Source organism: Engystomops pustulosus, chromosome 5, assembly GCF_040894005.1.
Source record: "Engystomops pustulosus chromosome 5, aEngPut4.maternal, whole genome shotgun sequence".
NCBI classification, from domain to species: Eukaryota; Metazoa; Chordata; class Amphibia; order Anura; family Leptodactylidae; genus Engystomops; species Engystomops pustulosus.
The window spans coordinates 30,309,297-30,336,739 of record NC_092415.1 but is presented as its reverse complement, the minus strand read 5'-3'; the positions used below and the strand labels follow the sequence as shown (position 1 = coordinate 30,336,739).

The 27,443-nt window shown below is 38.3% G+C and overlaps 1 protein-coding gene across 3 annotated transcripts; it reads left to right on the top strand.

The window, feature by feature from the left end:
* Window positions 1–461: 461 nt before the first annotated feature.
* OSR2 (odd-skipped related transciption factor 2) lies at window positions 462–20,680 on the top strand. 3 transcript variants are annotated; one of them, XM_072151505.1, is made up of 4 exons: window positions 462–603; window positions 17,228–17,974; window positions 18,991–19,090; window positions 20,264–20,680. In XM_072151505.1, the coding sequence occupies exons 2-4, from the start codon at window positions 17,319–17,321 to the stop codon at window positions 20,444–20,446; spliced, it is 939 nt and encodes a 312-aa protein (XP_072007606.1). In that variant the 5' UTR covers window positions 462–603; window positions 17,228–17,318; the 3' UTR covers window positions 20,447–20,680. The 3 variants fall into 3 exon arrangements, with proteins under 3 accessions (XP_072007606.1, XP_072007605.1, XP_072007607.1); XM_072151504.1 differs by lacking the exon at window positions 462–603 and adding an exon at window positions 12,553–12,874; XM_072151506.1 differs by lacking the exon at window positions 462–603 and adding an exon at window positions 12,562–12,874 and having other exon boundaries at window positions 20,346–20,679.
* The last annotated feature ends 6,763 nt before the right edge of the window (window positions 20,681–27,443 follow it).

The window sequence follows — 27,443 nt, the reverse complement described above, 5'->3', positions numbered from 1 at the left end:
TGTAAATCTGTCACAACCGGCGCAAAATTAAAAAAAAAAAACAGGGACTGCTCAAAAATAGGCACAAAAGCTTTAATAAATTCCCCCTATTAAGTGTTTGAAGAAAATGAGGTGTGAATGTAGCCCAAGAGACAAGAATGGTGCTGCTTAGGGGGGAATATTGCATGTCCATTTTCTTAACACCAAGGGGTGTTCCCATTTCAGCACAGAAATGATATCGTTTGTATAATGAAAAGTTATGCAATTTTGAAATATACTTTCTGTATCAACTCCTCACAGTTTTCTAGATCTCTGCTTGCTGTCATTCTATAGAAAGCATCATTGTTTATTTCCAGTGGACAGAAATCTGACCATGGTCACACAGGTGCACAGCTCGTTATATCACACAGCTCTGATTACTCTGTGATATAATGAGCCGTGCACCTGCTTGACCATGGATAGATTGGGGCACATTTACTTACCCATCCTGCACGATCTCCGAAAGTGCATTGTCCGACAGGAAAGCACATCTGCCGCGATTCACAAATATCGTGCGCCGATATCCTGCATGTGTTGCTTCCCCACTCAGGTCCGCCGGAGTTCACCTTCTTCTTCCTGGTTCATGTAAGTGCATTGTCTTGCGACACAAATTGAATCTTAAATCCCCCACTGAGTCTGAATCAGTCGGATCGTCCGACAGCACGCCCCCCCAATTTGTGTTGCATGGAAGCTGGTCACGTGGGACACAATCCCCAGTTAAATACCTGTCACAGTGGCGCAAATCCCCAAAAATTCGAAAATCAGCCGAAAGTGCGCCGATAGTTAATAAGCCCCATTCTGTCCACTGGAAGGAAACATAGGAGCCATCAAAAGCAGGACAGCGAGCAGAGATCTAAAAAACAGTGAGGTATTGATACAGAAACTATATTTGAAAAATGCATAACTTTAAACAAACAATAACACTAATATGCTGAAATGAGAACAACCCTTTAAGTTATTACTAATGGTTACAATATATTCACCATTCAGATGCTGTCATCTCTTGTTTTCCATCCTTTGGTATGTGACATATTTTTGTTTCGTTAACCACACTCCTGCCACTGAAGTCCTGGTTTATTACTCATATCCATTGAAGCTGAGGTATGCTCCAGTGGAATGGACAGACGTTTGCTTTTAATTAATTCGTACAATTAAGGAAATGACTAAGGGACGACCACTGACTTCTCTAATTTGTTAGAAATCAGAAGTTAGAAGTTAGAAAATTTCAAGCTAAAAAAAAAAAATTGTTTGTTGACACCAAGGATGATTTCATTCTGCAAACACAAAGTGTTCCTCAATAACTTGTCTCCCTCTCCTTGCAACAAAGGATGAGGGTGATGCCATACATAGTCCGTTTTTGGTCCGTTTTTAAGCAATCCGTCAAAAAATGCATGCGTTTTCTTAAACCGCATCCGTTTTTACCAGTTTTAATTAAGATAATTAGTAAAACCTGTCAAAAACCAATGCTTTTTCAAAAAACGCATGCGTTTTTTAACGGACTGCTTAAAAACGGACCAAAAACGGTTCAAAACACCATGTGTCGCATCACCCTAAATAATGTGTAATGGGAAAACAGATTGGCCAAAACTGCGACAGCAATTACTGGAGGACCTGTGAAGGAACAAACGGATAAGCAAGAACAGTTTTTTTTGTGAATTTTACCATTCCAATTTTCACTCCATCAACTTCCATAAGCCATCTTGATATCTGCCAGACAAATTGTACTTCCTACTTCTATGCCACGTATTTGGAATTTGGAAGAAAATTCCAAATGTGGTGGCAAAAAAATGAAGTTGCGTCTTTTTTTGATGGGTTTTGTTTTTACGACTTTCCCTTTGTGGTCCCGACGACAGATCCTTTTTTTGCTTTTGGTCAGAACAATCTCTGAGATACCACACTGTAGTTTGGTTATGTCTTAACCCCTTCAGGACTCAGCCTATTTTGGCCTCTAGGATGCGGCACCATTTTTCAAATCTACCCTGTGTCACTAAGTGGTTAAAGCTTTGGAACGCTGTGAGATATCCAGGGGATTTTGAGATTGTTTTCTCATGACACATTGGGGGACATGTATTATCGTATCTGCGCCCAAAAAAAGGCGTTATTTTTTGCAAGTGGGCGTGGCCTAACGTTTCCACATTATCCTCCATATCTATGTGTATCTTGCCAGCATTTTTAGCTGAAAATTTAGGCGCACAATAGACCAGGAAAAAATTGGTCTGAGAGCAAAATTAAGGCGCAGTGCATGTAACATTTGGTCGCACACTTCATTACTGTCGGCATTTTTCTGGCGCACGACTGATTAGTTCCGTCTACCCAGTAATCACTAACAGCCGTGCACCACTTTAATACATCGGGCTGTGCTTTGCGGAGACTGATCTCCGATGCTGACAGTCGTCCTTGCGGCACAATTAGTAAATCCCCCCATTGTACTTCAAATTAGCTTAAAAATTTGGATGATATCTTTTGTGTTTAGTTATGAAAAAAAAAACTTTCCATTCACACCCTCATACCCTGGCAATTTTTTTTTTTTTTTTACCTTGACCGCTCATGAAGGGTGTGGTACAGGTAAAGAAATATTGACATCTTTTATTGTCCAAAGCCCCCATTACTTATGGGGGTTTATTTATTAGGGATTCTGCCCCAGAACACAAGTGTAGCATCGCTTGCATTTGCAATTATTTTCCCCTTTACACCAGCTGCACGCCAGGTGGAAGGTGTGAAGGCGGGCACGAGCGGGGGAGTGGGCCTGCGCGGGGACAGGAACGCTGCCTAAGCCTCTTGATGTATCCAGTTGCGCCAGAGAGGGGAGAGGGGCGGCAGGGCTATCATATAGAAGTGCACGAGCACCGGTGTATGATAAATGACCCCCATAAAGTCTACTACAATTATTTACAAAAATGTACTTGTCGCTTCCCCGCTCAGGTCCAACGGAGTTCACCTTCTTCTTCCTGGTGCATGTAAGTGCATTGTCTTGCGACACAATTAGAATCTTAAATCCCGCGCTCAGTCCGAATCAGTCTGATCGTGCGACGGCCCGCCCCCTGATTTCTGTCACATGAAAGCCTGCGCAGCTGCGCCAAAATCCGATCGCGTGTGTCACAATCCCCAGTTAAATACATGTCACAGAAGCGCAAATCCCGAAAACTTCGAAAATCCTACGAAAGTGCGATCTGCGGACCCTTAGTAAATAAGTCCCAATGTCTGTGTTTGTGTTAGAAATACTCATAATAATAAATAATACTAATAAAGTAGCAGGATGTAATGTCTAGGGTTTACAAACTTTGCCCCATAAAGTCCAAATAATACTGGAAAGGTAGCGCAGACAGGAGTTAAATATCCCGTTCGTGAGAAAATGTGAATTCCGACCCAGTCATTTGAAGGGAAACACCTTTGGTAATTATAGGGTTAAGACAAGGTCAGAAAAATTTTTGGGAAAGAGTTGTGAGTATTCCCCATAGACTGTTGCAATCAGCTTTATTTTTACAATAATAAGTAATTAGAAAAAGCAATTACATGAGCGAAAAATAGAAAAAAAAAGTTACAAAAAATTCCTTTTTTCATTGTGCTGAAAAAATCGGGAGAAGATAGCAAGCAAAATGCGGATACATTGTACTGTATTATATTTGTAACTAACCAAAAATGTAATGTGACATCACAATACATCCACCAGGATGAAGAATTGTAAACCAAGAACACCGACATACTAAGGGCTTTTAAAATTATGCAAATGAGCCCGATGGGCTCCAGGCTCCATAGATTAAAGTGTTTGTTTTTTAAAAACAAGGGTATAGAACCATAAAGAAGATCAGATCCTGGGGGGCACAAACCAGTGTGTCAGTGTGCTTGGTTTACAATCCTTCATCCTTGTGGTAGATGCCCTTTAAGATAGGGCATGGTGAATGTGGCGCACAGTCTGACCAGAACTTCCCTTTCAATGCAGAATTTTGTGTTGCGGCAGATGTAGTGCAGCCACAACACTTTGCCCAAGCTGTTTGCATTGAAAAGAACGACGTGCAGACAAAAAATTGGTGCAAGGGCTTTAATAAATGTGGCCACTGTGTTCATTCTCCCGGTACTGTGTATACTATGCCTGTACTGTGGCTTTGTGTATAATCTCTGTATTGTCACATCATTGTGTTTTATTCCTGTCCTGTGACATCAATGTGTGTATTATCCATGTACTGTGACATTGCTGTGTGCATTACCCCTGTAACATCTGTTTTTATATTATCCCTGTACTGTGACATCATTATGTGTATTATTCCTATGCTATGACATCTCCTTGTACTCAGGGCCAGGATGAGGGGTAGGTGAAGGAAGGTGATTGCACCACCCACACCTCCCACCCTTTGGGAGCATGTGCTGGGCAACCTATATATTGGGGGCATGTGCTGGACTACCTATGTACTGAGGGCATGTACTGGCTTACCTATGTACTGGGGGCATGTTCTGATTTACCTATTAATAAATAACCCCCGCTGTGTTTAGTTCCCCTGTACTGTGACATCATTGTGTATTATCGCTGTACTCTCCCATCACTGTGTGCATTACCCCTGTGCTGTGACATCACTGTGTATATTCTCTGTACTGCGACATCATTGTTTAGTTTTCCTGCACTTTGACATAATTGGCCCAGATATATCATCGAATCCGCACCAGTTTTTTGTCTAAGTTTGCACTATAAGGAACATGTTTGGCACTTGCACACATATTTATTATGTATTTGCCCCAGTGGGGCATATTATACCTGTGCTGTGACATCCCTGTGTGTATTATACCTGTGCTGTGACATCACTGTGTGTATTATACCTGTACTGTGACATCACTGTGTGTATTATACCTGTGCTGTGACATCACTGTATGTATTATACCTGTACTGTGACATCGCTGTGTGAATTAAACCTGCACTGTGACATCGTTTTGTGCATTATACCTATGGTGTGACATCACTGTGTGTATTATCCCTGTACTGTGACATCACTGTGTGTATTATCCCTGTACTGTGATATCACTGTGTGTATTATCTCTGTACTGTGACATCACTGTGTATTATCCCTGTACTGTGACATCACTGTATGTATTATCCCTGTACTGTGACATCACTGTGTGTATTATCCCTGTGCTGTGACATCACTGTGTGTATTATCCCTGCACTGTGACATCACTGTGTGTATTATCCCTGTACTGTGACATCACTGTGTGTATTATCCCTGTGCTGTGACATCCCTGTGTGTATTATACCTGTACTGTGACATCCCTGTGTGTATTATACCTGTGCTGTGACATCCCTGTGTGTATTATACCTGCACTGTGACATCCCTGTGTGTATTATACCTGTGCTGTGACATCACTGTATGTATTATACCTGTACTGTGACATCACTGTATGCATTATACCTGTGCTGTGACATCCCTGTGTGTATTATACCTGTGCTGTGACATCCCTGTGTGTATTATACCTGTGCTGTGACATCCCTGTGTGTATTATACCTGTGCTGTGACATCCCTGTGTGTATTATACCTGTGCTGTGACATCACTGTGTGTATTATCCCTGTACTGTGACATCACTGTGTGTATTATCCCTGTGCTGTGACATCACTGTGTGTATTATCCCTGTACTGTGACATCACTGTGTGTATTATCCCTGTACTGTGACATCACTGTGTGTATTATCTCTGTACTGTGACATCACTGTGTGTATTATCTCTGTACTGTGACATCACTGTGTGTATTATCTCTGTACTGTGACATCACTGTGTGTGTTATACCTGTGCTGTGACATCACTTTGTGTATTATCCCATGAATGAAGGAGGCCACAGTGGAATTAAGCCCAAGTTTTACTGTTGGGGCCCCACGGTTACTTGTTGGCCACATGATCCCCCCCTGTACTGAGTATATAGGGGGCCAGCAGGACCCCAGATATTACTTATATACAGCTTCCAGCATACAGGGAGTTGTGCTTTCACAACAAGTAAAGGGCTGCTGCTTGTTAAAGGGCACCTACCACCACAAATCTACCTATAAAGGTAGATTGGGTGGTAGGTGGATCAATGGGACGTGAGGATAGCCCTTTTAAGGGCTAATCCTCACGTCCCTGCACTTTTTTAATAACTTTAATTTGGTATTTATTCAAATTTACTTATGTGGCTACCGGGGCGTGGAGTAGCCGCATATGAGATTACAGGAGGCGGCTACTCCACGCCCCGGTAGCCATTTTACCCCTCCTACTCACCCATCTTCGGCGCGCAGCTCCGCGTAGCTGCGCGCCCTCGTCCGGCGATCCTGCCGTCTGCACATGCGCAGAAGAGCAGGCCCGCGCCTGCGCGGTCACAACTCCGAAACAGGCGCGGGCCTGCTCTTCTGCGCATGCGCAGACGGCAGGATCGCCGGACGAGGGCGCGCAGCTACACGGAGCTGCGCGCCGAAGATGGGTGAGTAGGAGGGGTAAAATGGCTACCGGGGCGTGGAGTAGCCGCCTCCTGTAATCTCATATGCGGCTACTCCACGCCCCGGTAGCCACATAAGTAAATTTGAATAAATACCAAATTAAAGTTATTAAAAAAGTGCAGGGACGTGAGGATTAGCCCTTAAAAGGGCTCTCCTCACGTCCCATTGATCCACCTACCACCCAATCTACCTTTATAGGTAGATTTGTGGTGGTAGGTTCCCTTTAACTATTCACCAGCACATAAAACCACTGACTTGCAGTGATCTGTATCTTGGTGTAAGCCAGATCTGTAAATGTCCTGGCGCTGTCCCCTTTCCTCTTAATTTACTGTTCACATGTAATCAAATTAAATATTACATTGACTCGTTAATTATTTTCTACCGTGTTGTCTGCTCCAAGCAGAGATCCTCATGTCTGCGGAGAGTCTTATGTTCTTTCCTATTAATAGAATCCGGATCTAGTTACATTGTTCAGGTTTCATAATGTGCAATCAGCAAAACCACTGACTGAGTCCCACAGCAGGGACCCTCTCATTAGTGTGCAGCACAGGTACGGGCTGTGTCCGCCAGGTGGCGCTGCAGCTCTTCCAGTTCTTCATGTTCAGGCTTTAGAGCTGCCCCCTTCCCCCTACTTGTTCCATGTCTGTGTCCAAGGTACTTCCAGAGTCATCTCTATGTCAGCCTCCTGCAGAGATGGCAGACACTCTCAGCATCTATGCCCCCTCTAAATAGCTGTGCCCTTTTCTGCAGATATAACTAGGAATGAACAAAGGGAATTTCCCTGCACTTAAAAGTCATGGATGTCACAATAATAACCTTTATTTAAATAGCACCAACATATTCCCCAGCACTTTACAACGTGCAGAAAATTACAGAATATTAAACAAAACAATAAAGACTTTTTTTTTTATTATTATCATTATTATTATTATTATTATTATTATTATTATTATTATTTATAAAAGCGTCAACATATTCCCCAGCATAAGGTGCAGACAAGATTCCAGAATATTAATCTAAGCCTAAATTCACACTACCTCTACCTTCAAACCTCTGTTTCTTACATCTGTTAAATAAAGGTAAAGAACAGAGATTTAACATATCACTTAAAAATCCAATTAACATCAATGTAAATTTTATGTCATCCGTTATAATCAGTTAGGGAGGTATCCGTTATCGATGCGGAGGAAAAGTGTTGTAGCCAAAAAACGTGTGCATAACGGAACAGAAGACATCAAATGTACATTGATGTCAATGAGATTTTTGGGTTAAACCTCCGCTCTTTACTTTTCTTTTCACTGAGGTAAGAAAAAGTAGTGTGGACTAAACAATAATAAATCAAATTTACATAGCACCAACATATTCTGCAGCGTTGTACATATTAAGGGGTCCTTATACAGACAAAAATAAGACAAAAACGTGGTCAGATAACACAATAGGAATGAGGGTCCTGCTCGCAAGAGCTTACAATCTATTTTAATTATGATGAGATATGTCACTTTTGGTTTGTAGAACTAGAAACCCCAGCATAAACCTACTTTGGCAGTGTAGTTTTACAACCACTTCAGCTTGCAGATGCAATACCTTTGCTCCATGAGATGTAATATAATCTATTCTACAATCTGCTTATCTATTGGTGACCCTGGCTTGAGCTCTATCACAGTCTGATCCAATGACTTGGGCTAAATCAATCGCAAACAAGGCAGTTTTGTTCAGTTTAACCCCTAACCCTAATTTTTACAGATTACTGTACATAACTATTTACATAACTATTGATAAAGCAACTATACAACATGTTTTGGTATATAGAGATAATGGAAGAAAACATGACATCTGCCCTGATTTGTTCTCTGTAGATCCACCATCTGTTGTGGTACTACAACCACCAGCATCTTGGGGCTGATAGCTGCAGGTTGGTTACCATTGTCCTATACACAGACACACTTTCTCTCTCCATAATAGAGCACTCTGTCAATAACTCCCTGCTGGGATCTGTGATTTCTGAACAAAGGGAAGTGTTTAACACATCCTAGAAGTGTTACAGTCGGTGTCTGTGTACTTACCAGCAGCTAGCACACTGTTTACACTGCCATTGTACACACAACCCTGATATATCTATACAACCACCAGTGCACATGATATTATCAGCCCCCCTTTTACTGGATGCTCCCTTATTAACTCCCTAAACTCTGTACCTGCTGCAAAACAATCCTAAAACCGCTTTTAGGCTTGGGCTCACTTCACACTACCATTTAAACCTCTGTTCCTTACCTAAGTTAAAACAAAGTACAGAATGGAGATTTATTGTATCTGTTAAATGTAAATTATATGTCATCTGTTACGTACAGTTTGGCAGGCATCCTTTATCCATGCGTTTTTTGGGTCTTTTTTGACGGAAGAAATGACGGTGGCTGGAGTACTTTTTTCCGTTTGATAAAACCGTATGTCTGGTAAACACATGCCTGAAAAAAACTGATACCTGTCTAACTAAACATAACAGATGACATAAAATTGGAATTGATGTAAATGGATTTTTAATCAGTGCATTAAACCTCCATTCTTTACATTTTTAACGGAGGTTTGAACAGTAGTGTGAACTTAGCCTAAGGTTTATTCACTCCTCCGTTTTTCTTTTCATTGTGCTATCCATGGATTTTAAGGAATTTAGAATCCTTAGAATTCTATGGCCTTTCTTTTTCACATCTGTATGGCATCCGTTGATCAATTATAATTTTTTTTTCATACCCAGTTGCAAATGTGCAATAAATGGGACATGCTCCAAAATATTTTTCAACGAAGACTACAAAAGGTCGCCCTATCCTTGCAAATTGCTTATTAAAACAACTGATGTGTGAATAAGCCTTTACATTGAGATCTGACTCTTATATTCTAGCTACATCTCATGAAGGTAAACCCATCTATACATCAAGGTCCTGTGCTCTATATTTAGAGGCAATGGACACATGCTGGGTTCTTGGTGTGTGGGATCAACAGTTTAATAAGAACAAATAAACCTGAAAGTTCCTTTAAAACATACAAACTATTAAGGAGAGATCTAGTATGAATGAGATATATGATGGCTGAGCTGCCCCTATGGATGGGGAACATGTGTGTTACTCTACCTGCTGTGTGGTCTAGGAGTCCATATACAACAGAAGTGTCCTGTTGAACCTACTAGAGATCATCACTTGAACACTATTTTCTCTGAATGGGATTTATAGTGTTATATCTATAATCAGAGCATAAGCAATGCACAGAGAATAATCTAAGGCAACCCCTATAGAGAACAGGATCTGTAGTGTAAAGAGATCAAGGTGCATCACCCTGGTAATCCAGGCAGTTAAATACAACATCAGGACACTCTCCTGTACACATGTCCTAAGCCTTTGATGTGTCTATAAAAATCTGAGATTATAGTACAAATCCCAGCTTTCATGTATCATCCCCCCACATAAGAGAGGAGGATTTAGAGGAGGGGAACTACTGCCCTTTCTTTTAAGGACTCCAGTCTAAACTGTGTGTATTGTGTATATCCCATCCCCTATGATCTGCTCTTATTATAGATGATGATTTATAATATATATGCAATGAGTTATCTATGTTGAAACTGTTCTTTCCAACATAACCAGGATGACCCCAAACCTGACATCCCCAATGTGGGATTTCTATCCAGTGCACTGGGTCCAGCTGAGTGATCACTCTCCTGGGGGGAATAAAGTTCCCCCCTGTGTCCTATTAAAGTGACATTATAGTTACTTGTCCTGCTTACTATTTAACTCTTCACATGCAAACAAGGAATACAATGTATCCAATAGGAATGGATTGTGTCACATTCATCTCCACATGGCTACTGACCTGATCACTACCCACTGCTCTGTAGAGTTATAATGTACATGCCATATACATGATGATAAAGCAGAGCTGAAGCATGACCAGCAAACACTATGGTCTATATAAGGAGATAAGTACTGTATAAGCAATTATATTAGGAATAGAAGCAGCAGTGACATTTATAACATTAAGTACCTACACTTAGAAGTTGTAGTATTTATTTATGTATATATTGTATAGTAGTAGTATGTGTACATTTTTCTCCTATTAGTAGTTATATTGAATAAAAACGTTGTGGTAGTATGTATTTATTGTTTATTTAAATAATTAATACTGAGTTTGAGCATGAATGTACAGTTTATTAGCAGAAGAAGCATTAATATTTAGTAGTGTGTATGTATTGCTAGTAGTATTCTAGAACTTACTAGTAACAAATTACTAATAAGTAGAAGTATTATTTATTACCACATTAGTAATATTTATATATGTCTGGTTTATTAGCAGTAGTGGTATTTATGTATGTATTGGTTATTGGTAGTAATGTCAATATTCATTAGCATGTATCATCTGTAATAATATTCTACACGTTACTAGTAAGAGTATTACTCAAAAGTAGTATGTATTTGCAACATTTAGCAGTAGTAAGTATATATATTGTTAAAAAGGAGTAAATATTAATAGTGTGTAAACAACACTACTACTTATACTTGTGTATATTTATATTTGTGCATATATATATATATAATATATATTGCTCTTATTACCTATACTTTAGTAAGAACCTTTACCAATAAATAACAAGATACCGTAATATATATGTATATACTATATATATGTGTGTGTGTGTACATTTGGAAATTTACAAAACTATTCTATAATTTTGTGTTGACCCGTTGTCTATTACATCCATGTTACATCCATATTATATCTACATCTATCTATAAAATCAGTTTCACGATCACTTTCTGCAGGTTTCTTCCATCCCCCGTTGCTTCCCTTCTCTTCTCTTTCAGTTATTTCTCATTTTCATTATTTTCCAAAACTATTATAAACCCACCGCCCTGTTTTCCAACGAAAACTCTTCAAAATGAGAAGATCCCCATTTTCAAACCAAACCTTTCATTAAGTATGACAGGTGATCTTCACACCTAAAATACTACGGATACATTAAAAATCATGTTAAATAAATCCAAATTAAATAAGAATAGTAATAATAACCCTGTTATTGTTTTCTAAAATTTCATGTAAAATAAAAAAAAATTAGTATTCTTAAGGCGCAGAAGGTTTTGCCGAGGACGTTGTGCCTTTATGACTTTCAATTAATTAGCAGTGATTATTATTCTTGTTGCTATTATTCTTATTATTAGTATTACTATTATTATGTTGCATAATTGAATACATTACATAAACTAATAAAAATTATTAAACAATAAAATAACACGAAGTTACATTTTACATAGGAGAAAGTTACATTGTGATCGTACATACTAGGAATGATTGTTACACAATGTTGTTTACTATTTATCACTATCATCTCATGATTTTATATGGATAATTTCTATATAAATTATATATTTAGCTTTTATCTCTGGACAAGTTGGGATTTGCTCTACAAGGACAATACTTACACCCTTCTCCTTCTCCAGATACTGATACAATTTCTGTGCTTGTGTTTTCCATACGATTGCCATTTATTAATGTATCAGCTTCACATTTGGAAGGAGCTTGAGGCTGCTCCCATTCTCTAGGGTCAGTCTGATCTTTAGGATTGAACATGATGCTCTCTGCCTCCTTGTATTTTTCTACTCCCACCTCTTCCATCATTTAATGTAATAATAATGGGTCTTAAAGGTGATATAGTCAGTATATCTCTCAATAGTGAAAAATTACACACCTTAAAGATGTAAGTGCAACCAGCTAAAAGTGACACATATCCAGCTCTGCAATACCCCTTCTTCTCAGAATACACCCCTGCCATAGAATCTAATCAGAGTTTTAATCAGAGGTTTTACCAGCGGGAGGTGTGTTTCCAAATGGAAAGGCTACTTTAGATAGTGTTCAGCAACAAAAAAAAAAATTGCGGTCCCTTTAAGGGTTAGTTGCTATCCAAACAGAAGTAAACACAGCAAGCCATAGAGAAGCTGCAGAGTTCTAAAAGGGCGTGGTCGACTGTTTTACAACTTGTAACATTCTATCCCCGCCCATTCATGGAACGTTAGAACTGTGATCCGTTCCCTGAGTGGGCGGGGCTAGAAGGGAGATGTTTGCAGCTGGAGGGCGGGGTTACAAGTCCAAGAGACTCAGGAGTGAAATGTGATGGATCTGAGAGGCTGATCTCAGACCTGCACCAAGAGTGAAAGCAGGAGAGAAGTGAGAGGGGGAACAGAGAGTACTGGGGACCTCCCTGCACTCCCAAAAACAGCATCATGCGGAGTCCTGCTACTGGAGCAGGCATGGGGAGCTTCTACTGACTTTACATGGTGGACCAATTGTGTGGATCTAATGCAAAGACTGAGCTAAGACTAAGCAGGATCTATTGCGGAGATTGAGGCCCCTGGGAGCAGAGAGCTTTGCTCGGTAAGTCATGAAACTCTGTAACTTATTGCAGTGTGTGGGAGGCAGGAATACATGACATGACTGTATGAAGATTACAGGCAATGCTAAGCCCAGGAAAACTTCCCAGATAGTCCTGTCACATATTCTGATCTACAGAAGGGGTTAAGCATTACAATGGTAATGACAAGAAGAAATTAAATTACTTAGAGGAGACGTGTGATGTGTAGTGGAGGGCTGGGATGCATTTGTCAGGTACCTGCATATTACTAATCACCTGAAGGAAGCAATGGAGAGCCAAGGCAAGGGGGCAGCAAATGGTGACTTATGTGCAACTACAGAAAGTGACACATACAGGGAGGAATAACAATGTAACCAGTCATGGAGGACTGATTCTATACACAGTGTCAGGGGACCTGCAAGTGTACTGGGATACATGTTATTTACATTACTAGATGTGATAGATAGATAGAAAGACAAATAAATCGATCTGAGATAAATTATATATTGATATGAGATAGATAGATAGATACATACATACATATTAGCAATAGATATGAAATAGAAAAGGAAGTGATATATATATATATATATATATATATATATATATGAGAGAGAGCTAGATACATACATATATATGATATAAAAGTTATGTAAATATGAGAGAGATATGAGATAGATAAGGCAGTGAGATAAAATATATATAGATATGAGAGAGTGAAAGAGAGAGAAGGATGAATAGATAGATAGATAGATAGATAGATAGCTATTAGAGATAGATAAGTAGCTAGATATTAGATAGTTAAAGCAGTGAGATAAAATATATATATAAATATGAGATGGATAGATAGATAGATTTGACGTGGATGGATATGCATAAAACAGATAGATATAGATATTAAATAGTTACTAGATCAATATATAAGAACATAGATAGAATAATAGATAGATAATTACCTTTTTACTGGGTCCATAGATAATCAGTCAGTATTTATGAAGAGATGCATATGAGATGAGATGTTTCAAAAATAATCAATTCTGCAATATTATTTCAGTTAGATTCTAAACACATTTGGAAATCATGAAATATGCAATTAATTCACGACTTGCCAAGTATTCTTTATTTCGTATGCCATATTCTTAGTAGAGATCCCGAATTCTCGAGCGAGGCCTCTTTGACTAGAAACAAGCTGGGACAATTACAATGTATCATTCACATTATGTGTTAATATTTGTTTATATACCGTGTTCTGTATTGATCTTATATATATATGTATATATATATACCAGCCCCTAGTTATTAGACTACCTTATGTACTGCCCTCTATGTACATATATCATCCTCATGTATATATGCCACTTCTAAAATAATATCTGAATCTGTGTCCAGTGATTCCCGCAAGTAGTCCTTTTCTTTCCATTTATTCGTTACAGTGTACCAGATAAAACTTATCATTGTGAATTGGGAAAATTCTATTAAATATCCTATTCTGATTGAATACATCATGGATTATTACAATGGATACTTTATTTTTTCTATGAGGAAATCTATATTCTTATGTTTCTTATATCAGAATATTATGAATAGATAAAAATCACCTTCTATGTTTGGTCGTCGCTCATTACTTAAGGAAATATTCATGAGAGATCAATCCTAAAATGATATTAACGTAACTGAAGACTGAATGACAGAAGTGTCTAGATCATGTTTCATGTATTCGTGATAATTCAGTTTTCATGTAGGACACTAGTTTTAATCTAGGGTTAATCTCAGTAGATATAAGAAATCTTACATGATATCTGTATATAATGACTTCTGAAATTTTGCACTTATTCCATTTATATTGCTTTGAGCTCAATAAACAGAATTTACTGTAAAAAAAAAAATCACACGTTCTGCAGATATCTGTAGTCTGTGAGATATCTAAAAAATATTCTGTTACGTTTAAAACTTTATTTGTAAAAAAAATATAAAAATGCTTAAGGATTGATACCTTTATTGGCTGACCAGAAAGTTTCAAAAAGTTATAGTATACAATTGTGATTAGATCGCAACCAACTCCGAAGGACCATGATATGTGACCTGTACTATTTACCTAGTATCTGTGTGTATATATATATATATATATATCTATATATATATATATATATATATATATATATGTGTGTGTGTTCAAAAATGTAATAAACAATCGGCTTCCATAAAAAGAATAAAATCCTAAGAAGGATGAAATCGAATTAAATCCTTTATGAAAAGTGTTCAAAAATAATTATCGTGAAAACTGATGAGGTATATAGAAGCTATATAATAATGATATGTAATATACTCATACAGTGGAAAATTATATAGATGGTAGAGATGTTTACAGTGTACATAGACTCCTATAACTACTTATACTGTGCCATACGATCATGTTTTATAAGTGCTGCATATGTGTATGTGCAGACTGACTTGGGTACAATTAATATTTTGAAATTAGGATTCATTTTGTGTTACACTATCTATCTATCGAAGGCTGCACTCCCATGTAGTAAAAATGTGCAGTGATTCTTTTATTCCACTGCCTTTTTGTGAAATCTACTATTAAAATCTTTTTTGGTGAGAGGATTAGAATAATATCCTGACTGCTTAATTTTGTTGCTGCCTTTTATCTATCTATCTATCTATCTATCTATCTATCTATCTATCTATCTATCTATCTATCTATCTATCTATCTATCAATCCCATTTGTCTAATATATTTGTCTAAATGTGTCTAATATAGATGTCTAATAATATCTCAAATATCAATTTATCTACCTACCTATCTCATATGTATCTATCTATGTAAGATAAATGTGCATGTCTACCATCTGTCTATCTAATATCTATGTATTTACTTATCTTGCATATTCTGCTAAGTGGTAGTCCCTCCTGATAGAGACAGATCAATAGCATGCCTAGAGCAGCACCTTGGCATTTTTGGGGTTGTGGTAGTGCATTACCAGGGCATAATGGGGGCTTTAGTAGAGCAGTATATGGGCATGATGGGGGTTGCCGTAGTGCAGTACTTGGGCATGATGAGGGCTGTAGTAGTGCAATCCCTGGCCATGATGGGAGCTGCAGTAGTGCAGTACCTGGACGTGATGGGTGCTGTAGTAGAACAGTACATGGATGGGCATAAGTGAGGATGTAGTAGTGCAATCCCTGGCCATGATGGGGGCTACAATAGTACAATCCCTGGCCATGATGGGAGTACCTGGACGTGATGGGTGCTGTAGTAGAACAGTACATGGATGGGCATAAGTGAGGATGTAGTAGTGCAATCCCTGGCCATGACGGGGGCTACAGTAGTGCAATCCCTGGCCATGATGGGGGCTGCAGTAGTGCACTACCTGTGCATTGCAGTGTTGTGTCTACATGAAGAGGACATGGCCATCATACAGAATGCTGATGGTGATGTTAGGTGTAGATTGGTGACTGGGTGCCTGGGGTTCATGTGGGGTGCAGGGTCAGTGTCTCTGGTAATTGACAGCTGGGCAGATGCAGTAGTGGTAGTCTCCCTCCTGTGTGGCTTTCTATTCAGGGACCATCTGGAAGGGATCTGCTGCAAAGTGGATTTATTTAGAACCTGCAGTGCTGGAGGAAAGTGTGTCCTTTCTCTCCCCCAAGTGCCTTGATGAATGAGTTGTTGTTGGATGAAGATAAATAGGTGGGCTTTATCTGCGCTTCTTTCATGTACACTCCTACTGCATCTCAGTTTGGACTTAATATCAACCCATTAACACATTATTTTAAAGCAAAATATTGCAAAAACACCCATATAAATATATGAAGTAACTTTTAATATGTATACTATGGTGGATGTAGAGTTTAGGTTGTAAAAACCTTAGTGTCGCAGTAGAAGTTTGTTGTATTTTTATAACTATTTTATTTTTTCCAAATGAGATGTTATTTATTGCCCTTTATTACTATTGTGATGTGACTGTACAGTAAAGGTTATTGGATGGGAGGTCCCAGCTGTGGATGTGATAGTACTAGGAGGGCCAGCTGGTGGTGCTGCATCTTGCCTATGCCTGCTGTCTATACAGTGTAGTTGCTGGTTTATAGACTTCCCCCTACAAATAATCTCTTAGTTGTCTGGCAAGGCCTCCAAGGACTCTTCATTTCGGTCTGAGTCCAAGAAGCAGAGGCTGTTTCATCCTTTTGGTTCTAATTAGGAGAGGTGAAGTCCTTTGGAAAACATTGTTCTGGAGACCAGCGCTCTCTCTATATTAGTGCGGCCAAATGAATTCTTCCCACGTCTTGAATCACTTTGGTTTAAAAATATGCGAGGAAATGAAATACACATTGTGAATAAATATACTTTTTCCCTCTTTTTTTCTTCACTTTCATAGAAACCCAGTGTGGAGTGAACGTCCTTACTCTGGAGCCGGTCCATTCCACCATACCAGGTGCTGGGCTCTGTGATTTGGAAGAGTTTGGAAGATGGGTAGCAAGGCCCTGCCAGCTCCAATTCCCCTGCACCCTTCCCTACAACTTACCAACTACTCCTTCTTACAAGCAGTAAATACCTTTCCAGCAGCTGTGGATCATCTACAGGGACTTTATGGACTAAGTGCTGTACAGACCATGCATATGAATCACTGGACTTTGGGTTATCCTAACCTACATGGAATCACAAGGTCCACCATCACTGAGATGGCAGCTGCTCAAGGCTTAATGGATGCAAGATTTTCCTTCCCTGCTTTACCCTTTGCTACTCATCTCTTCCACCCCAAACAGGGTACCATTGCCCATGTGATCCCAGCCTTGCACAAAGACAGGCCTAGGTTTGACTTTGCCAATTTGGCCATTGCTGCAACTCAAGAGGACCCCCCTAAGATAGGTGACCTTTCCAAACTAAGCCCAGGGTTGGGTAGTCCTATTTCAGAGATCAGCAAATTGTCTCCAGACCGAAAACCTTCCAGAGGGAGGTTACCATCTAAAACTAAAAAAGAATTTATTTGCAAGTTTTGTGGAAGGCACTTTACCAAGTCCTATAACTTACTTATCCACGAAAGAACCCACACAGATGAACGACCTTACACCTGTGACATCTGCCACAAGGCCTTCAGAAGACAGGACCATTTGAGAGACCACAGGTATTGTGAAAAATGTACTTTGACTCAATCAAATATACAGTAGAGTAACTTGAAGCTGTTGGGCACCAGTGTAAAATGTGTGCCAGGCCGCGATTATAATGTACTAGTCTACTCATATAAGAAAGGTACAGCATATGGGCCCCCTAGGTCTCTTGGGTCCAGTTGTGACTGCACCCGCTCAAGTTACGCCCCTGCGATTATGTGTTTAACAATATTTTTTAATAAATGATTCTTAAACACAAGATACTCCCATATGATGCAAGGTCTTAGCTCAGTTCACACTTTTTACTGCTGAATGTAACCTTAACCTGAAGACTTCTCCTAGAGTTGTATATTATAATGGTCCAACATTTTATAGACTCTTAGTTTAGACAGATTAGGGTAATGATGTCATCCCTCTATAAATGATCTACAAACTACAAATCAATTATGGCAAAAAATCTATATTCTATCTGAATCTCACGTCGTTCTTCCTACACTATGTATTGGTTTTTGTTCCTCCTGTGCCAGGAAGTTCTTCCTCCATTGTGAAATATGACTTGTGATGTGGGCGTCATTGTACTACTTATTGGAGTGGTAAATCTTGCATTTTAGCCAGGGCTAAGTAAATATTCAATGTACCGGGCTGATTTATGCAGGTTTATGACCCAGGTGAAGTGAAATTGTTGCAGTAACCTCACACTGAGAATGTATTTACAGGAGCTATTGAGATAAGGCCTTGTGTGAAGGTCGTTGTTCTGCTGCAGATAATAGCAGGACAATGTATACTGTTTGCCTGTCACACTCCTGCATTATAATCTCTTAGCACAGAGCAATCTGTCTTTGATCTGGGTCACTGATCTGTTTTCAAGTGACCTACTAGGTGAACCCAGATCAGCAGTGCACACAGTACTATCTGGGGAAGGTAGAGTAGATGTAGAGTAGAGTAGGCCCCTGTTGTGGCTGCTGTGTGTGTGTTCATAGTGATAAAGCCTAGATTTCACTATTGATTTTTTTTGTTTTTTTTTCTCCACTAGATATATCCATTCCAAAGAAAAACCCTTCAAGTGTCAGGAGTGTGGAAAGGGATTCTGTCAATCGAGGACCCTGGCGGTGCACAAAACCTTACACATGCAGGTACAAGGATTTCATTACTTACATGTACATAATAAACAGGTTACAGCCCATGGTAACCGATTGGATGTCAGAGACCTTTACTGCCTACAAGTAGATGACATCTTAGGTTCTTGCTCATTTCACTACTGTATGTAACTGTCATCTATATTATGTATCATTTCAATGTATTTCCTATTTTACATTTAAACTTTTATGTTCTGTTATCCCTGTAACCCATGGAAAATACTTTGTTCTGTTCAGTTACCCCTACAATCACATTGAATATAAGTACATTGGACTTCTTACTATATTATCTAATTTTAACTTAAACATATACAGCATTAAAAGTAATAGTTATAGTTATTGACCCATAAAAGTAATAGTTATAAATGAAAAGAATACATTTTAATATATTTTTCACATCCATCACACACACTTTCCTACCCCAGACATGCTATAGGATTACTTTTAGGTCTGGTTTACTTTCCATATTTCCCTAGTATCATAGATTTGTTTACAGTTTATTTGCAAAAAAGGAAAAATAGAATATTAATGGTTTTAAAATATATAATGATTTAATGTGACATCCCCTTCCCCTTGCTCCAGGATAAGGACCTAATATATTATTTTTATGACCATAGCTATAGGTAGTGTATAGATAGGTGTTAACTCAAAGCATTGGTGCTAACAGGTGCCTAATGTCCCTTAGGCAGAGGTGCACCAGCCATGAGGCGAGTTGAGTCTCTTGCCTCATGCAGCACCAATTGCAGCAAGATGGAGGGCAGCATCAGGGGCGCAATTATTTGCTGCAGTGCATTAAATGCTACTTAAAATACCTACTAAAAAATAACCTGATATATTACTACTGAATGGGGCCGCAGGCAGCAGGAAGTTTAGGTTCACCCCTCCCCATAGACACACAAAAAGTCAGAATTTGGGCCCTGTTATAGTTTTTATATTTTAGCCTAGTATCTTCACGTCAGGCCCCCGACTCTGATTTTTTACTGACTTTTGTGTTTACTAAATCACTAACCTACTGGATGTGAATGTTCTTTCATGTCCTGTAATATAATTCTAAAGCGGGTCCAGGGGCCTAGTTGACTTATACACTATAGAAGTGATATTAACATCAACAAATAGACAAGGAGAGATGGTGTAAAGGATTAATCCTTTCCTTGCTTCAAATCTGAACAGGAATCACCCCACAAATGCCCCACATGTGGAAGAACCTTTAATCAAAGAAGTAACCTGAAAACTCACCTTCTTACCCATACAGACATCAAGCCCTACAATTGTGAGCAGTGCGGGAAAGTATTCAGGAGAAACTGCGACCTTCGGAGACACAGCCTAACCCACAGCCCAAGGCAGGACTACTAGAGTGGAACACCCCCCAAGCCAGCTACCTACCCACACCCCCAGCCTTACACAACAGTTCCCCGGAATAGGGGAGGATACTTTGCTTGCACCCAAGGACTTGGCTTTATGGACTGGACTTTACAACTCTACATCTACCCAGCCAGCCTCCACCTTTTGTACAGATATAAAGCTCATTTTAGAGCTGTGTAAATAAGGAATTTTTTTTTTTTTTTTTTTTTTTATTATTAATATTGTCAAGTTCTGATGCACAGTTGGACAGAATTTTTTTTTTTTTTTTTTGCTCTGAAGAAAATACCATAAAAGTGTATTTCAAAAAATAAAAATCTAATGTTTTTCAATAGTTTCTCATGGATTTATTTTGTTAATGAGAGTTTTACTGTTTGTTATGTGTGTGTGAATGTTCCCCATTAGCGTTGTCATAGTGGAATAGTCTCAGGACTATCTAGAGCTGACTATTGAGTCATCACTGACTCGGGATTTTGTGGTTCAACTGTGTAAAACAAGTCATCAGGGACAGCATATAATAAATTAAAAGAAAAAAAAAACATTAAAGCATTAAAAAAATAATATGAAATCAGTGATTATCAGGTTGAATGCTGATCACCGTTCACATCGTACAATCACATCTTGTGCTACTGGGTATTTTGCATAATAATGAGATTTGCAGTTACCAACGGACGTTGGGGCAGTTGTGTTTGGAAACGGTTTATTTTGAAATAAACGTTTCTTTTTGTTTACTGTTATGAAATGATGCGCGTTATAATCCAGACTGATACAATGTATCAAGTCTTCCCTCCCCCATACAAGATCTGATTACATTAACAGAGACATTATACTGAAATACTAGACGCCTCCAACATGGAGATTTCATTTCCACTACTTAGCAGAACAAGTTTTATTCACTCCCTGTGGATCCTCTTCTATTAGTCACTTCTTTTATGAAAAACATGGAGAGGGGCATTTCTCCAGCCACCCCAATAATAAACAGGGTCAATGATTTGAAGTAATAAATTAATTATGGGACAGGAAATATTAGGAGTCAAATACTTTTTTATTGCAGAACAGATATAGCAATGCATACTTTTTTAATGTTCCTTATTTCGAGTACGAAAAGTAGCTTTGAAGTAATGCAAAATTAGCCATTTTATTTTTATAATATAATACATCCGGAATAACGATCATTACTCTCTCTCTATTATATCAATAAATACATTTATGCATTGATATTATCCTCTAAATTCGGGGCCGATTTCTTGGCGACATTTCTGCAATTTTCATACACCGATATGATAAGAATTATTCTTTAAGTAATGGGTTCTGCACAAGAATTAAATACATTTCAATAGCAGGAAAATTAGCAACAAATCCGCCGCGTGTGAATATCCCCGTACTATATTTCTACATCTATTTTCCCAAATGTGTTTCCGTCAGTGTTCCAGTAACATAGGGATCATTTCCACTTAAATATGTTAATGCATTGTCTAGTGTAATAATATATCCATTGAACAGTACTTTTTTTTTCGACGTGATTAGGATAATATTTATTATATGTAAATATTGCATTTATAAGTATTCTTTCATTGTAGTAATACAATATGTAGTAATCACGTGCAATACATATATGTGTGCATTGCTGTTGTTAATATATATATTTATATATATATTAACAACACTGCTATGAACTTTGTTGCAGTCAGCTCTTTGCAGAATTTGCACACCATGACACAAAATGATACAGTTTAATTAGTTTATATTTATTATTATTCAATTTTTTTTTTAATAATAATTTAAACTGTGAAAAAAAAAATCAAGTACAATTGACCACAGTCCATATATAGATATATATTATTTTATTATCTTCTTGCAGGCTGATATAATTCTTGCTGCTAGCTGTAATAACACAAATCCTCTGTAAGCTCCGTGTAAGGACATATATAAGACAGAGCACTCACTTAGGGTTGATATTGTAGTTATAATATGACATCTACAGACATGGCTCCAGCACATGTTATTCTATGGTTAGAGATTTACAATAGATTTATAATTAGGGACATTATGGTACAAAATAAGACATTATAGCTGGATCAGCTTGGGATACCGAAAGTTAAATTGTGGAGAATACAAGAAGACAAATTCACAGGTATCATCCCTCATGGTAACTCTCTGTATAAGTGTAAATTACTTGGGGTTTCCCGTGTTTTTGGAGACTGATGTGTCTTTATGAGATTCTAAAAGGGATTCTTATGTATATTGATGCACCGATTTCTTACATACATACAAATCATTAATTAATGGCATTTGATGTTCACAGTACTGGTGTAGCTTATTGGATATTTTTAATAATTGACATGATTTTTTTTTTATTGAAAATCTTAAAACACATGTTACAGTGGAGACAAGGATCTATCATCTTATTATCAAACTATCTTTCTACCAATGTATTATCTTTCTTTCTATCTGTTATAGACTAATTTCACACTACCCTCCTGTACTGCCCTCCATTAAAAAAAAGTAAAGAATGTAGGTTTAACACTTAAAAATCCCATTGACATCAATGTAAATTTTATGTCCTCCGTTTGAAAAAAACCCCCGCATGAATCCATGACAAACTGACCCTTATGGATGACATAAAATTTACATTGATATCAACAGGATTTTTAACTGCTACGTTAAATCTCTGTTAACCTCCATTCTTCACTTTTTTAACAAAGGGAAGGGACGGTAGTGTGAACGTAGCCATATATTTGCAGTGTAGCTGATACAAGCGTTCACACTACCGTTCAAATTTCCGTTTCTAACTTCCGCTTAAGAAGCAAAAAACGGAGTTTGAATGGATCCGTTTTAAATCCTATTGACATCAATGCACCTTTAATGTTCAATGTTATGTTTTACATTGAAGTCAATGGGGTTGGATAGCAAGTGTCAGTTATTACTGTTTTTTTTTAGATGACGAAATACACAGATATAGATAGACAGAAATAGTATATATATAGATAGAGATAGAGTTCAATAGGTAGATAGATAGGTAAAGAGATAGAAAAATAAGATAGGTAGGTTGAGAGAAGACATCTATAGATGACATCTATGAGGGATAAGATAGAGATAGATAGGTAGATAGATAGATAGATAGATAGATAGATAGATATAAAAGCTATAGATCATTGTATTGAAAGTGAAAGTAATTGTCTGTTACTGTAATGGACACTCATAGGTTATGTCCAGTTGTATTACCGTTTATTTACCATCCGTTATCTTTTTGTGGGTAAATAAATGAAAATCCTGATGGTAGTGTGAACTTAGCCTTAGGCTAAATTTTATGTCATCCATTATATTCAATTAGGCATTTATCCATTATCCATGCAGGTTTTTTTTAAGGAAGAAAAGTACTGTAGCCACCATAATTTTTGACGTCCAAAACGCACATGAATAACGGATACCTGCCTAAAACGGAACATAACAGATGACATAAAATTTACATTGACGTCAATGTGATTTTGAATTGATATGTTAAACATCTGCTTTTTACTTTATTTAATGGAGGTAAGGAACAGAGGTTTGAACAGTAGTGTGAACTTACCATATTTTTCGTACTATATATTATATTTTTCGGATTATAAGGCGCACCATCAATAAATGCCTGCTAAAACGTCTAGGTTCATATACAAGGCGCACCGGTTTATACGGCGCACCTGATTATAAGGATGAATGACCAGCAGGTGGCAGACCGGTGCACAGTTCAAGGCAGCTGTTGTCTGTAAGTAAGGTTCATATTTAAGGCGCACTGGACTAAAGGATTTTTTGTGCACCTTATAGTCCAAAAAATACGGTAGCCTAATATATTTCTCACATATTTATATATCTATCATCTATTTATCTTTCCATCATTTGTTTACATATATAGTTCACATATAATCACTTTTTAAAAATCAAATATATGTTTATATTTTGTTTATCTCAGATCTCATTTTCTATCTTTGAATCTATTTTGTGTAATCTAGATTTATTTTTTAGTTACCTCAATCCTATTTTCTGTACTTGAAAATATAGTGGGGCCTCTGTTATTGGCTTTGCGCCAGTTATTTTGCTGCCGCATTTTTTAACTTGTTGCATCTGCTTCTCCATATTTATTACCGTATATGTTATTATATGTTGGTGCCACAATTTTTAGTTTTTTTTTTTGTGGTTCAATTTATAATAATTATCCCCCACATAATCCTGTATACATACTGGGCCACATCTTTTATTTTGCATGGAAAAGAATGTGCAAAGCACTTGCACATGTATTTAAGAAGTTTCTGCACCAGCTTTGTGTCTCGGGTGCATTGTGTCCGACAAGACAGAAAAAGGGGCTTGTTACTGCTTAGGCTATATTCACACGAACGTATGGGGGAAGTATATACAGCCGATATACATCCCCCAAACATCTCTGCGCCATATATTCCTATAAAGGGGGGCGGGGGTGAGCAGCGCTTTCCCCCTCCTCCTCTCCCCCGCCACTGCCATGTGCCTGCCGTGCTGCGGTACGGTGGGCAACGGCAGTGTGAATGTAGCCTTAGTTGGAATTTGCAACATATTTGAGGGGCAGATTTATCAAGCTGTCTAAAAGTCAGAATATTCTTAGTTGCACATGGCAACCAATTACTGCTCAGCTTTCATTTTACTAGTGTTCATGAATATTTTAATAGGGAGCTTGGTTGCCATGGGCAACTAAGAATATTCTGACTTTTTGACAGCTTGATAAATCTGCCCCAGTGACTTTACAGAATTGTTTCATTCACTGTATGCTAGATGTGCACCTAAAAAAGATGGCACACACTTCCTGCACAGTGCAGGGTGCGCCAGATAATTGAAGACTGTGAGCCAGTATTTAATAATCTTTAATTTAAATCTTTTAATTTAATCTTGCAAACCCGGCACACTCGAAAGGCAAAGTGCACTAATGTGCCGTTACATATGTACACTCTGGGGCATTTATTCATTTTGGTGCAGCATCCGTGTTTTTGGCGCACAAATTGTGCTATAATTGTGCTATAATTGTACTATACAGGGATGTTAGAATGTGGCACCAATGAAGTGGCGCAGGTCAGAAAAGGGTTAGAACTGTCTCCACATTCATGAAGGTGAAATAGAACAACGCAGAACAGCTTTTTGCAGCTCTATGGCTGCATTCACACTACCGTATGGGGGCGCATGTAGGGCTTCAAGCTTGCGGCCGTACATACATCCCCATGGACGGCAATGGCCCCACGGAGTGATACAGTGCGACACTGTACCGCTCCGTACACGGGAAAAAGATAGGACATGTCCTATCTTTCCCCGTGTTAAGGCCTGTACGATGTGCATTATTATGGAGAGGCAAGGGGTCACCCCTCCTCCTCTCCATGGCGCCAAACGTACGCCCGCCCAGCTACGGCCCAGCGAGCATATGTCCGTGTGAATGCAGCCTAAGTGTGCAACAAAAAATTCCGTAAAAAAAGGTGTCGGAAAACTAGTGTTGCAGGAAAAGTGACAGATTCACAAACGGCACCCAAATTGTGCACCCAAAAAAAAGATTGTCAGAAAAGCACCAATATTGTGTTGCCAACACTAAATGAACAAAAAAGGAAAAATAAAACAAACTAATTTCCCATAATTATATTTACAAAAAAAGGTTTTAAAAATTATGCAAAAAAGCCTGCGGGGCTCAGTACTACAAAGGTGTTAATGGTTGCTGGAGCCCCAGGCACTTTTGCATAACTTTTAAAACCTTTTTTATCTTAAAAACCAGGGCATGAGAAGCTAAAAGAAGTGGAGATTCTGGCAGATGTGGCACATACCAGTATGTCAGTGTGCTTGGTTTACAATCCTTCATCCTGGTGGTAGATGTCCTTTAACTTCTGTCCTGAGATGTTATTCTACTTTCTACGCTTTCTATTTACTGGAGTAAGATTGTGCTAATGTATTATTATTTTTTTAATATGATGAAGTTAATAAATGTGTTTTAGGCCAGGTATAATTGGTGCGAAATTTTGAATTGTGGAGGAACCCTACCTTTGCACTGCGAAGGCTGTATACTAATCCCCGAATCCACTGAATCACTGTAATAATGAATTCTGGTGCAGGATAAGACTGTCTGTCTTACTTTACACCTACTCTTTTTGGTCTAAACTGTGTGGCAGAATTTTGGGTGCACAGACGATTTTCCGAAAGCCACGCCCCTTTCTCATTAGGTCACGCCCCCTTAATCGGACAAGTCGGGAAAGTACCAAAAGGTCTAAAAGCCTTGATAACTGTGGTGCAAGGCAATTTAGACAGTGGTTTGGCGTAAAAAAAACACCAAAACTGTGTCGCAAGTGCGAAAATTAATCCCCACATAGTTTCCACTATTCAAACTATTTAAGCTCCATTTTGTGACTAATGACACTAAGTTTTGTTATATTCATTAATTTATATTATCATGGTTTAATCAGACGTTCATATTCCCAGAATACCCCTTTAAGAACTTTATAAATATCCCAATATTATGAAAATTGTTATTTATATGTAAGAATTATATGTAAGTTCATATGTTTTTTGTCAAATGACGTTTTGCGGCTTTCCATTACAACAAATGAGCAGGACATGGCAAAATCACTTTGACCTTGCTTGCGCCAAATTCATTCAAAATCACAAAATTTGTGTATTGCGACTTTTAGGCGTCAGTTTTTAGGCGACCGTTTAGGCAAAACTTTTGGCACAAATTGACTCCAGTCCCTGCCCTGGTCTATGTGCTTTGACTTTTGATAGTATTTTGCCAAATTTTTATTCGACTGTCTCAAACAAACGCCATAGCATAAGAAAACTGCCGGCAGATTTATCAAGGGCAAAAAGCCGCTTTAATAAATCTGATGGCAGAAAATCTCCAAAGACAAACATAGAACTGTCATGTGGAGCCGCCTAATGATATATCACTGCATTGAAGCTATGGCTGGAGTGAGTCTATATTGGATGTTGTTGTCAGTCTGGTTATACCAAGGGA